The 12,849-nt window shown below is 56.3% G+C and overlaps 1 protein-coding gene across 11 annotated transcripts in view; it reads right to left on the minus strand.

Moving 5' to 3' along the window:
- ITPR1 (inositol 1,4,5-trisphosphate receptor type 1) overlaps nucleotides 1-12,849 on the minus strand; it is a 299,108-nt gene that overhangs the window by 49,209 nt on the left and 237,050 nt on the right. For 10 of the 11 annotated variants that reach the window (XM_070050022.1, XM_070050021.1, XM_070050014.1 and 7 more), the window contains 5 exons: nucleotides 8,713-8,893; nucleotides 7,298-7,551; nucleotides 4,835-5,035; nucleotides 3,304-3,414; nucleotides 455-550 (listed from right to left, as the gene is read on the minus strand). In XM_070050022.1, the coding sequence (XP_069906123.1) occupies nucleotides 455-550; nucleotides 3,304-3,414; nucleotides 4,835-5,035; nucleotides 7,298-7,551; nucleotides 8,713-8,893 (843 nt within the window). The remainder of the gene's footprint in view (nucleotides 1-454; nucleotides 551-3,303; nucleotides 3,415-4,834; nucleotides 5,036-7,297; nucleotides 7,552-8,712; nucleotides 8,894-12,849) is intronic. The other variant, XM_070050018.1, reaches the window with a different exon arrangement.

The raw sequence follows: 12,849 nt of genomic DNA on the forward strand, positions 1-12,849 counted from the left end.
TCCAGGGCCCAGACTGCTGGCACAGAGCCAAGTCCTCTCCAACAACAGCAGAAACCCAGCCACGACTGGGCACGAATGGAAGGCGCCTCCTTTGCTGCAGGTCGCACACACACTGGGCATGGCTCTAAGGGCTGCACACGCGTCTCGTCTGGACCGGGGAGCTCACCAGCTCTCTACGATGGTTCACAGGCACCAGTACCTGCCCAAAGCAACATGGCCAAAAGGGGCAGAGCTGTGGCCGTGAACCTGGGTCTGCTAGGCTCCCAGATGGGGGACCATGCGGGAGGGGAGCTGCACTTGTGGTCTTGTGCTGTCCTGCTCTTCTCTCCCTGGCAAGGCCTGACTCAACGCTCTCATCACACTTCTGACATGGGGACCCTTTCAGGCAGCTCAAGGCAGCAGACCTGCAGCTGGGAGCCCGCGTGGGGCCGCCACCAGGGATCCCTCCACTCACCAGCTCCTTGGGCCGCATGTTGTAAAGGATCCTCTCGGCGTTCTCGCTGTCATGCCTGCTCTCCATGATGGCCAGGAGCAGCTTGGAAGCGTTGTTCTAATCGGAAAAGCAAAGGGAAAGCACATGGAGGAGTGGAACGGACAGCTGATCCTGATCAATGCACTGGCCTGGTGGACACACGGGGACATCAGCCATGGGCCAAGCCCATCAAAAGCTATCTGCACCCAGAGAATCAGGCGCTTCTGACTCAGGACACATGTGTGCATTATCTGCAGAGGCATACACATTACGCCGCGCTGTGAGCCACAGTGAGCCCTGGCGGAAGTCAGACGGAAGAACAGGCACCTTGCGGGTCCCCTCACCCCTTGGTATCTGCTTAGCAGTTGCCCGCAGTCACTGCCCACAGCCTCCCATACACTCTCTGGAAGACTTAACGCTATGCAATCAGTTGTCGAGGTGCACTGTTCAGGGAATAGTGACAAGAAGTCTGCACAGGTCCAGCACAGAAATGATTTCCTTCCCAAGTATTTCTGATACACGGTTGGCTCAGTCGGGTTGTGGAGCCCAGGATCTGGAGAGTGCTGTGATGATGACCCCACGATGACCCTGCTGTACCAACCCACAACGTCTTGTGGTGGGTGTGGTCACACACGGGCACTTGGCCTTGCAGGCTGAGGACATACGCGCTGCAGGCAATTCCTCCTGGTCATAACCCACGGCTCTGCACTCTCACCTCCTACAGCCGCTGTGAGGGCACAGCTGGGGGCAGTTAACTCATGAGTCCCCTGGCAGGGACGCCTGCCAAGCCGTCATTTCTCACGACATTTGAAACGGCGACGTATCCACACCCTGGACTTCTCGGCTTGGCCTCGCTGAGTCCTGGGCTACGATAATGTCTGTCTTTCTGTGCAGCACTCAAAAGCTGGTGGTATTTTTTTTCCTTGCTGGGAGTGGGGGGGTTTCCCCTCCCTCCGTAAGCCTGGTCACAGCAGTTGGGTCAGGGAGCTGCCCATCACAGGGCAGACACCTCTGCCACAACCCAGAGATTACTGCAGAAGGGCACTGAAACGCGGATGCAGGCACCCAGGCCATTCTCACCGGCCTCAGAGGCTCACCAGGTACTCTGCTAAATGTCAGTCAGGCATATAAGCTGTGATCAAGTCGAGTTAAACCAAAACTTGCCAAAAGGAGTCAAAAATAGAGAAACACTGGGCTGGCGCTGTGGCTCAGTGGGCTAAGCTTCTACCTGTGGTGCTGGTACCCCATATGGGCACTGGTTCACATCCTGGGTGTTCCTCTTCCTATCAAGCTCTCTGCTGTAACCTGGGAAAGCAGAAGATGGTCCAAGTGCTTGGGCTACTGCACCCATGTGGAACACCTGGAAGTACAGCCCAGCTCCCGCTCAGTTCAGCTCTGGCCATCGTGGCCATTTGGGAATGAACCAGTGAATGGAAGACCTTTTTCTCTGTCTCTCCCTCTCTCTGTAACTCTACCTCACAATAAATAAAATCTTTCAAAAAAAAAAATAGTGAAACACAAAGTTCCATCTTGGGGCTGGCGTTGTGGGGCAGCAGCTTTAGCTGCAGCTCATGCTGCTGCCATCTCATATGGGTGCCTGATTGAGTCCTGGCTGCTCCACTTCTGATCCATCTCCCTGCTAATGTGCCTGGGGAAGCACCCGGAAGAAGCTCTGGGCTCCTGGTTTGAGCTTGGCACAGCCTCAGCTGTTGTGGCCATTTGGGGAGTGAACCAACAGATGGAAGATCTCGCTCATTCTTTAACTCTCCCTTTCAAATAAATGAAAAATAGACATTAACAAAAATCCCATTTGAATCACTCTCAAATCACCTTAGTTTGGACCTCCAGTGTTAAATACTAACATAAAAACCAGTGAGTGTGGCATGCCCTTGGGACCTGGGTCACCACCTCCCCTAAAGGTCTTTCTTCCCTCTGAGGCTCTCAATGCAATGAATACAGAGTGGCTTTGCCAGGAGACTCTGCAGGTCTCTTTCACACCACACACAGGCCTGACAGGGGCCAGACTGCAAAACGCCCCGTGTGGGGATGGTTACATAAGACATATGTTCAGTAAGGCTGTCTCATTTGGAAATGTCCTTGAGATACCAGCTTGGGCTGTGAGTTCAATTCTCAGAACACAATCTTTGGATTCTTAGAGAGCCTATGGAAGCCCTCGACACAGGGGCACTCTTGGGCACAGGTAACCTGTCACTGCCAGGAACGGCAAATCGGCTTCCCACACACCCGGGAGGCTGACGCCCCTGGGTCACCACTCTTAACACCTACAAACCACTGTGGGATTCATCAGGGAGTGAGAACACCACTGGTGCTTCCTTATCAAGCATCTACCATTGAACACAATTACAGAAAACTAGAAGGGCCTGTAGCACATCCTCTGTCAGCGGACATCTTGCGTTACACTCACTCTACAGACTGGCACGTCTGCTCAGTCAGTGAGAGGGGAGAACGAGCGCTGGCCTGATCCAGTGCAAACATGCTTCCTCTAGAGGCTCGCTGGTCCAGTCCACTAACTGCCCCTTTCTCAGGTGGCTCAGACGGATAGGAGATTCCACTGCTTCTCTGCCCGTGGCTTCCAGCTTCTGCACACTGTCTGCCGCTGTTCCCCAGCCTGGGCAATGCGACTGCGTTCCATGCGACCTGACCGTCTCACAGGGCCCTTGTTTGGGAGGGAGACTCGCAGTGGACCACGCATTCTGCTGGACAGACACCACCTCTGCTGCTCTGTTTCACAACACTGGCCGTGGCGCGCGCTGGGGGCAAAGTGCAGAAGTGTGCACTGCCGCGCGCAGTCTTGCCCTCCTGCCACTTGCCTTCAGCTCCAGCACCAGGTCCATCCTCTTCTTCCCCAGAGGGTTGATGTCGTTGAGGATGAGGGCGGTGATGATGTCGATGCCGTTGGACTCATGGGTGGCGATGCAGTTCTGAGCAAACACAGAGAGTGACAGAGACACGGTCGTAAATCACACGTCAAAGACCAGCAGGCTGCGGGGCGATTTCAACACCAGGCTCGCCGCTCCCAGTCATGTCTCAGGGGGGAGCTGCAGATTTTCCGTGAGAAAGTGGTAAAAATAAGACAGATGAAGATCTCTGGTTTCAGAATTAACAGTAAATAGCAGGAAAGTCCCCATGCACTGGAACTGATCAAGTGGTTGTGTCTAATCCACACAGCGCGGGCTGCTGGCCTTTGTTCTTAAGGAACACGGGGTCATGGTGTACACCAGATTCTGGGCAGCCCCCTCTGAAAGTGTGTTCCATTCTCCCCTCAGCACTCGTTTTTCATATCTGGTACTTTTGCCAGTTTCCTGTTTAATGCACACAATATCAAAGTTAATCGCTCCCCCCCACGCAGGGCTCCTACTCGTAGCACCGTCCACTCAGCCCACTCCCCTGAGCAGGCCTGTCGGGCAGAAATGCAAACCTGAGGAAATAAGGGAATTCACTTACGTGTCAAATAAAGCCTTTCTCCCAAGCCCGCCCCATTTCTGTCCATCTGCATTAGGCTGACACCACGCACTCCATCAGGGACACAGCGAGAAAGCACAGCTAAGACGACGCCCTGCCTGCAGCTACAGACGAGAGCCAGCAGGATCTGGAGTACTGGGGGCTTGGTCCTCACCACCACTGATCCCCCAGAGGAGGTCCCAGCTCCCCAAGGGCCACAGCAGCTCCACCTGCCCTGGCCTCTGCCCACTGGGTCTAGACTGACCACTTCAAGCCTTGCCCAGCCCGCTCCAGCCAGGAAGGAGCCACATCTGGAGTCAAAATCCCTAACACCAGTGCCCAGACTCAGTCCCTGACTCCTTGACTCAGCCATGCCTGCTCAGGAACAGAGATGCCTGAGTGAGGATCCACGGCACCCCTCGAGAGCCCGCCTCAAAGCTACCTGGGCTTTCTCTCCTGGAGGCCGGGTACTCAGACCTCAGCTCAGTGTTCCCCTGTGACTTCCAGTAGCCTCGTGGCAGCGACTCCTTTTTCTCCTCAGCTACGTACAAGCCCTCTCAGGCAGCCAGTTCTTCAATCTTTTCTAGCATTTAAGAGATCAGTCTCCAGGTTCTTATTTGGCTCCCACCTTATCACACACACACACACACACACACCGCCGACAGGCCAGTTACTGGAGGACGATGAAACTAAATTAAACCAAACCAAACCAGTGCAGGCCACGCGGAGAGACCGAGGCTGACCCCTGAAGTCTCAGCGTGCCAAGCACCTTCTCGACTGCTGGACAGAGGCCCCCCCCGGTTCCACTGACTCCTGACGGACAGAGAGCACGTGGCCTCTGAGGCAGTCTCTGCCAACGACATCCCGAAACACCACCCTTCTTCTTCCACGTGTGAGTACCTGGTTCTCGTGGCACGGCCCCTGGCAGTACTCGGTCAGACTCTCCAGGGTCTGGTTGATGAGGGCCACGTTCTTCTCATTGATGTACAGGCCGAGGAGCCCCAGACCTCCCGTAGTGCTTCCACAGATGCAGTCCAGGAACTGCAGGGTCTCGCACACCAGATTGTAGTTGGTCTTGTTGCTCTGGCAACGGAGGAAGTTCTGCAGGTGGACAGCGCCCAGGTGGGGGAGAAAGACAGAGGGAAGGAGGGCAAAGTCACTCACTCACTGTGCGGGCGGTCCCCACGTAGCTGGTGCAGCACGGCCCTCCAGTGTCACCAACCCGAGGCCTTGGGCTGCGGTGGTGGCCATCAGCATCCGGGCCTGCTCTCTAGGGGGTCTCCGCTGCTTTTCAGGGGAAGCAGCTCCTCTCCTTCAGGACTGACCCCAGACACCAAGACACTTCCGGAGTTCTCGTTTCTCCACTCGCTCCTTACCCCGCCCCCGCTCCTGCATACAGCTCTCCCTTCAGGGGTTAAGTTCAGAGGCATGTGACACTGCCAAGGGTAGAGAGCATGCTAAAGAGACGACTGTGTGGTCTGGACGGTGAGTTGGAGACAGTTCTCCTGCAAAGGGTATAACAGGCTGGCGACAGCCCAGGGCCTGGAGGGAACCTGTTTCCACCACTAAGGTGAGGGGCAAGAGGAGTGTGCGAGTGTGTGCTTGTGCGTGCACTTCCAAGGATGTGTCTTCCAGGTACGGAGGATGCCGATGGGGGGTGCAGAAGCAAGGCACGTCCTCAACAAAGCAGGGAGAGCAGGCTCACTGCCTCACCAAACAGTGAACTGCAGCGAACAGGTTTTTGGCAGATTCCAGCATCAATTCTCAAAAACAAGCAACAATTTACCACAATACTCTTTTTCTTTTTTCCCCCCAAAACCTTCTATTTCAGGTATACAAACTTCATGCATTTCACAAACATAACTTGAGGAACACGGTCATTCTTCATCTCACTGTTATACAAGGGGTGGACCTGGTCACCCCACTTCTAGGAAACACTTGCATCCACTCACAGAGCATGTGCTGGAGCTCACTGTTCACCGTGCAACGGTGGGGGACAGGAATCAGCCTAAAGGCCCACCGGCAGTGCACTAAGCACGGGAGCCGCCAGCATTAAGAGCACCGACGGGAAGCTCCACATCCATTCCTGTGTCCCAGCATAACCCGCTCCAGGGCCAAGTAAAGAAAAGCAAAGAACACAAGAGTGTCCACCACACGCTCCCATCCAAAGGCACAGAAGAGGACTGACAGATGCAGTCCAGAGCAGCACAGCTCTCTGTGCAGAGAAGCTCCTGTCACTGAAAACTTGCTTTCACTGAAACCTTTGGAAAAAGGACACACTCCTGTATTCTTGGCACAATTAAAGTATCTGTAACTGACAACTGAGTTGAACACCCAACACATCATCAAATAAACATCCCTTCCCCCCACAACTTAACCTAAGTCCCTGCACTTAACAGCCATCATCAGGTCCAGGCCGAAGTGGGAGATGGAGCGTGTGACTCTTCCTAACGGCCACAGGAGCCAGAGGGCTTCCCAGGCACGTCTAGCTTGCTGCAGCTCCCATGGCAAGACGGCTGGTCGGGCCTGCGCACACTAGGGTTGGGGAGGAACACTCAGGGGAGGAGCAGAAGAGGAAGGACCCTCCGAGACTGACGTTGACAGTATCGCTCCCAACGCCTGACTGCCTCACGGCCCCACCACACCCCTCGCTGGTTGAGACCATCTACCTGCCTGATGACACTTGGCCACTGCGGCCACCCAGAACCAACAACAAAATGAGCACAAGGTATCTGGAGCAGTCAGTCCGTCAAAGATCTGAGCACCCGTTTGCATGACACACTGGAAGTAGCCACACAGCCCTGAGCAACAAGGACGTCATGAGTCGAGTCCGTCACCGTGTGCGCATCGTGTCCCTGACCCAGCCCTCCCCCAGGTTGTGCTACAACCGGCAACGCAGCAGAGTGCTGCCACCAGAACTTCCCATTGCCGAGGTTTTGTCAACCTCACCTAGCTGACGCACTTGCTTACTTGGCCCTCCGTCACCCATCCAACTTTAATCCGAGAACCCAGATGCCAAACTGTGGCAGATCACCAGACACACGTGCACACGTTCCCGCACACGTTCCCGCGTTCCCATGCATACTAAGCAAATACACAAGGGGTCTCCACCAAGTTCATGGCAATGTGTATTACTGAAAAACTATGCACGGACGTCAAAACATTTTTTATCAAAATGAACCTATATTTAAACTAAGTTTTCTGTGAACTTTCTGAAGTCCCCTTGCACACAGAGCAGGTGGGGGAGACTCAGGGTCCCTCTCTAGCCCTGTGGAGACAGTGGGACAATGATTGGAGGGAGGGGTGAAGAGGAGGGGAAGTGGGAGGGGGTGGGGGAAGGCCTGATTGCCCCGCCCATCTCACCTGCAGGTCTCGGTTGTGGTTTTCACACAGCAGCTGCAGGAAGCGGAGGATGGGCTGCATGATGGTGATGACAGCGCTCATCTCCAGCTCGTCCTTGGTCTTGTCGGCCGTGGCCTGTGCGCCCTCGCCCGGCTGATAGTGGTCGTCTGGGTCAGCCTCCCTCCTGAACGTGGAGAAGGCCTTCCTGGTGGCAGCGGACGCCTCCAAGAGCTGATCCCGCACCTCCTCCGTGATCTGGGTTGAGGGCTCCTTGGCTGCAAGGCAAGTGTGGGACAGCAGGTGCAGCTGTGTCCTTAGGACGGTCAGCAACCCGAGACCCCATGCTCACTACAGACCCGTGAAGTTAGGGCCTCCCTCAGTCCCTGGACAGCACTAACACTGTGCGTCGGACCTGGACTCCTGGCTCCCAGTTTTAACACTGATCTTAGCCTGCACACAAGTCCTGTCATCCTCACAACACTAAGGCTCTGGGCCTCAGCTTCCTCGCCTGCGCAATGGGACAAGTGAATTCTGCCTAGACAAAGTCCCTGTGAGGCTCCAAAGCCTGCTCATCACAACAATAACTGCTGTTACAGTATCACCACTGATTAACCCTTTCCCAGGTGCCACGGCACCGTGACCCAGAACTTGGTGTGTAGTATTTCACCCAATTGTCAGACTAGCCCCAGAAGCTAATCATGGCCTGAGGGTGAGCAGAGAAGACTGGCTGGGTTCCAACACCAGCTCCCCTGGGCCCTGAGCAAGTGCATCCCCATCTGTGAGCCTCACCTGGCTCAGCTATGCAGTGGGGTAACAGTAAGGGGCGTCTCACAGCAGGCACCTAGGGCATGCAGACACCCTCTTCCCTCGTCTTCCTTCTTGTCACTCCACTCTAGACCAGGGGTGATGTCCCCCAACCCCAGCCAGGGCACAGCTGCACTGCATGCTGACAACCTGGGCTGGGGAACGAGGCCACGTGTGCTGCACAGGACACATCTGGCAACACGGCAGCCTCCAGGTGTCACTGGTGCTATGGCAGAGAAGCCGAGTCCCCAACTGGGCCAGTGGGGTTCAGGTTCCCAGATGTCAATCAACACACTTTTGGCCTTCTCACTCCAGCCCCCTGGGCCTGGCCACACCCTTGGCCTTGGCTGACTGGACTCCCAGGGAGACTACAGACAGGAAGCTGTGACAACTCCCAAATATCTCACATGGTACAGGGAGGTCACCTGACAGGGGCCAGCTTCCTCTGACACGAAATGGGAGCCGCAGGACCAGACTCTGGGTGGACCCTCAAGCTTGGTCCAGAAGAAGGTGCCATGGCTCTGCAGCACAGGGCCTCAGTGAGAATCCCACCAAGCCAGGGAGGTACTCCTCTCCTTGGGGCCGGGGTGAGAAGCAGCGTGGGCATCTGGAAGCCGCAGAAGAGCGCTCACCTTTCTTCCGAGACGGGGCATCCCTGTCCACCTCGTCGTCTTTCTTCTTGTTCCCCAGGTCACTGGTGTTCACCGTCACAGTCGCCTTGATTTCCTGCTGGGCCACTTTCATCCTGTCGTAAAAGACCTTGAAGAACTTTTCCGACTTCTTATCTTCAGTCAACCGGCAGAAAAAAGAATGCTGGGAGGAAACCAGAGAATCTCAGCACGGAGAGCAAGGCCAGGCACCAAGTCCCACTCACGGCCCCAAAAGCACAAAGAGAACCCAGCCAGCCCACAACCCACCCACACCTATGTTCAGACCATGGCTGAAAGCTGCTCCACACACACCACGCATCTCCAGGTCCCGATGCTGGAGGTGTCCCCACGGAGCGGGTGGTCACACACACACACAGCCACCATGTGCTGGGCAGACTCGGCCCCCTGCCACACTGTACACGCGACACACAACCCCGCCAACAATGAAAATGGGAGTGTTTCTGTGACTGCCACAGGGCCAGCCACTTGTTCAAGGGCATCTATGCACCCAGCTGAGTCCTGGGACAGACAGAGGGGACGCAGACAGGCCATCTGCCCCAGCAAGGTTCAGGAACAGTGCGGGAGGATGCATCCACAGCCAGGCGAAAAGCGTTCAGGCAGTCACACGACTATCACAGAGCTCGAGTGGGCATGGATGACCCTGAGCTGGCGGGACCCTAACATCCTCGTGAAAAGGGGTGTTTGCAAATGAGCCCGAAAGGGACAGGTAAGGAATGGTGAGACGGAGCAGCTCAAAACCAACAGGGAGCTCGCCTCTTGCGTGCGAGTTTGTTTCTGGACCCTTCACAAACGGCAGTACACAGTGTTGATGGGGAAACACAATATGGTGTCTCAACTTTCCTCAAGAGGGTTTGCTTTGCACCCCTTGCAAACAACATGCTGTTGTGGATTATTTACATACAAATATAATGTGATCCTCTCCAGAGTACAACAGAGCTCCACAGGAGGCATCTCCACCTCCCGTTTCACATCTGCTCTTTGCAAAGACAGCCCTTCCCCTGCAGAAGGCAGGACAAGGCTTCCATCCCAGAAAGCCCTCCACCCAGACTACCCACCACACACCTCCACCGCCTGATTCAGCGGCCCTCACGTCCCCCATTTCCGGCCACCAATGTGGGCATTGGTCCCAGGCCCTCTGCCAGCCAGGGCCCCTAAGCTACCCACCTAACACTGCTCTGGGTGTCCACCAGGCTTTTCTTGGTCATGCCATTCCCCTGGGTCTCAGTCTTTCTTACATACAACACAGGAGCTGTCCTTCCCACCTGTGCTCCCGAGATCCAACCTCCTCCCTCCAGCCACTGCCGCACACCAGCACCACCTCCCACGACTTGCCTCGTCATTCTGGGTCTCACTGAGTCCTCAGAGACGCCCACTCTGGAGCCAAGCTCAAGCCTCGAGGGTCCTCCACTGCCCCTGCCTGCCTTTCATTCCCTTTTAAGTTTTCTAATATCCATCCACCTACCCACCTACCATCTACCTATCCATCCATCCACCCTCCCACCTATCCATTTATGCATCCACCAACTTACCTACCCATCAATCCACCCACCTATCTACCCACCCACCATTCCTTGTGCATCTGACATGAGCTGGATCCACTTCACGAGCTACAGAGTCACAATGGTTCATGAACAGAGAGGGGCCCAGACCCCCTGCTCATGAAACTGGACGCTCCATGAATAAAAGTCACAGTACTCAATACTCATCCTGATCTACCTAGTGACCGACACTTAGTGCCACCGCCTGCTCCCCGGGCCATCTCTGGCTCTTCCCATGGGAAGAGGGGGCTGCTATCTGTGGTGTCAGCCCTGTGGTCACTGCTTCAGGGAGGCCACCCCTAAAGCTGCTCCCTAAGCTAACTCTTGTCCTCATGTGCCTTGCTGTCCTCTCCTCACAGCAGCGAAGGCCCCTGGGACACCAGTGCTTCGTGTGGCTGCCCTGGGAAGGTAGGCTCCTCTCCTGTCCAGTTTAGAGCTGCCGCAAGCACCTGGGAGGCCCCACAGACAGAAGCCCTCCGTGGCTCTTTGACAGGAGACCGACTGTAGCCCAACCTTCACGGCCCCTCCCAACAGATTCCCCCGACCAGAGCCTTCTCTTCAGTGGGTGTGACAGAAGTAAACCCCCAAAGAAACTAAATCTGGGAAGTCACTCAAATACGAGAGACTAACAGACAAACACAATGGGACAAATGGGGAAGAAGAACCCGAGGCCCACAGCTGCCAAAGTACGGTGACCAAATTTTCCACCAAGACGAGCCAGGCAACACCTCACCCACAGCCCAGAGGGGAGGGATGGGCTACTCGCTACAGCTGCAGGGCAGCGCTTGGGACAGCCTGCTGCGAGCCACACCTCCTGAGGGTCAGCTGCGTCACCAAGGGATGTCAGTGGACACAGTCGGGGCCCCACGTGTGCTCCATGGCCGAGAGATTACTGTGCACCACCTGAGCCAGGCCTCAGTCGCTCACTCAACAGAGATGAAGCAGCTCTATCAAGAACACACTCGATAAAATCAGAGTGCACAGCTGGTCCGGAAGACAAGGCTGGGCCTGGAAAACCAGAATCCGAGAGGGTGGGGACTGAAGGCTGGGAAAGGGCCGTCAGGGAGGCTGTGTTGGCACCCAGCGCCGCACAAGCTGACAGGAGGGGCCTATTGGTTATGCTGCTCAGATGGATAGGAGGAACCTGACCGCTGTCCCCAGTGACAGACACTGCTCTTTACAGAGGGGTCCACAGGCAGCAGTTCCCCTGACCGCCTGGGTCTGAACACCCTGTGACCACAGCCAAGCTGTCAGCCTCTGAACCGCTGAGAAAGGGCCCCCGGGGTGCAGGCCAAGTGCTCGGCACCACCACTCCTCCCACCCCCTCCACTGCACTGTTTTGTGTTTCTCAGACCACCACCCTGAAGGCTGGCCTGTGAGGCGCTGGGGCTGCAGCTTTAGCTCGACCACTTACTACTGGCCGGTGTCACCTTGGAAAGGGACAGTCTCTGATACACGAGCGTCCTCATCTACAAAATGGGCATGACAACAGCACCTCCTGGTGATCACAGAGGCCGGGTGAGCCGTCACAGCAGCAGGCAGTCCACATGTACTGACCACTGAGAGGTCCCGGGGCCCCAGGCAAGGCTTCCCACACAGCGTCACACAAAACCTGCTGTGTCCTTAGGGCCATGATGCCCCTGCAGGAGACGGAAGGGACTGCAGGCAGCAGCCACCTCACACACCCGAATGAACCACGGAGAAGGCAGCCGGGACGCCCAGGTGACAGCACGCAGAGCACCAAGCCAGGTGTGGCTAAGGGGTCAGCCCCGACAGGGCAGCCTGGCCTCCCCCAGGGACCCCAAGACTCTGTCGGGTGCCGGAAGTACACAGCAGGGGGAGGGCAGTGCAAGTGAAGAATCAAGACACGGCCCTCCTCTAAGGGTGGGCGAGGGAGGGAAGCGAGGCTGAGGGACAGGGTTCTCAGCGAGGGGCTTGGGCACAACTGTGGCTGTGGGGACATTCACCTGCCCTCTCTGCTGCTTGGTGCATGGCAGACGTGGGGAAGGCAGAGCCCTGCACCCGGACCTGTGCACTCAAGCTCCCCCATAACGGGCAGTTCTCGCAGGGAGAGAGGAGCCCCCTGAGGGACCCAGGACCATGGCCCTCCAGCTTCCACCCGGCCACGGGCCTGCTCCTCTCCCTGACCCTACTGGACTCCGTTCCACAGACACAGTGGTACATGAAACCCTGGTGCCCTCACAGACATTCCTGTCCAGCCCTGGAACCTGTGTGTCCCGAGACAAGGCAGACAGGAGGGCTGCTCATGACCTGACCTTAAACCACCACCACCACAGACTGCTCAGAAGGGTCCCTGTAATCACAGGGTCCTTCCAAGTGGAACGGGAGGTATGGGGGGCACAGCATGCAAGGGACCCGACTCCTCCTGTGGCTGAACCTGAAGACAGAGGACGGGGCCTTGAGCTAAGGTGGGTAGATGGCCCCCAGAAACCAAGAAGGGTCTGGACACCTCCAGGAGGAACCCAGCCCTGCTGGCTGCGTAGGACTGGCACTGAACCTGGGACATAATACATCTGGTCACTTTAAGCTACTAAGTTGT

Source organism: Oryctolagus cuniculus, chromosome 10 (assembly GCF_964237555.1).
Source record: "Oryctolagus cuniculus chromosome 10, mOryCun1.1, whole genome shotgun sequence".
Classification (NCBI taxonomy): Eukaryota; Metazoa; Chordata; class Mammalia; order Lagomorpha; family Leporidae; genus Oryctolagus; species Oryctolagus cuniculus.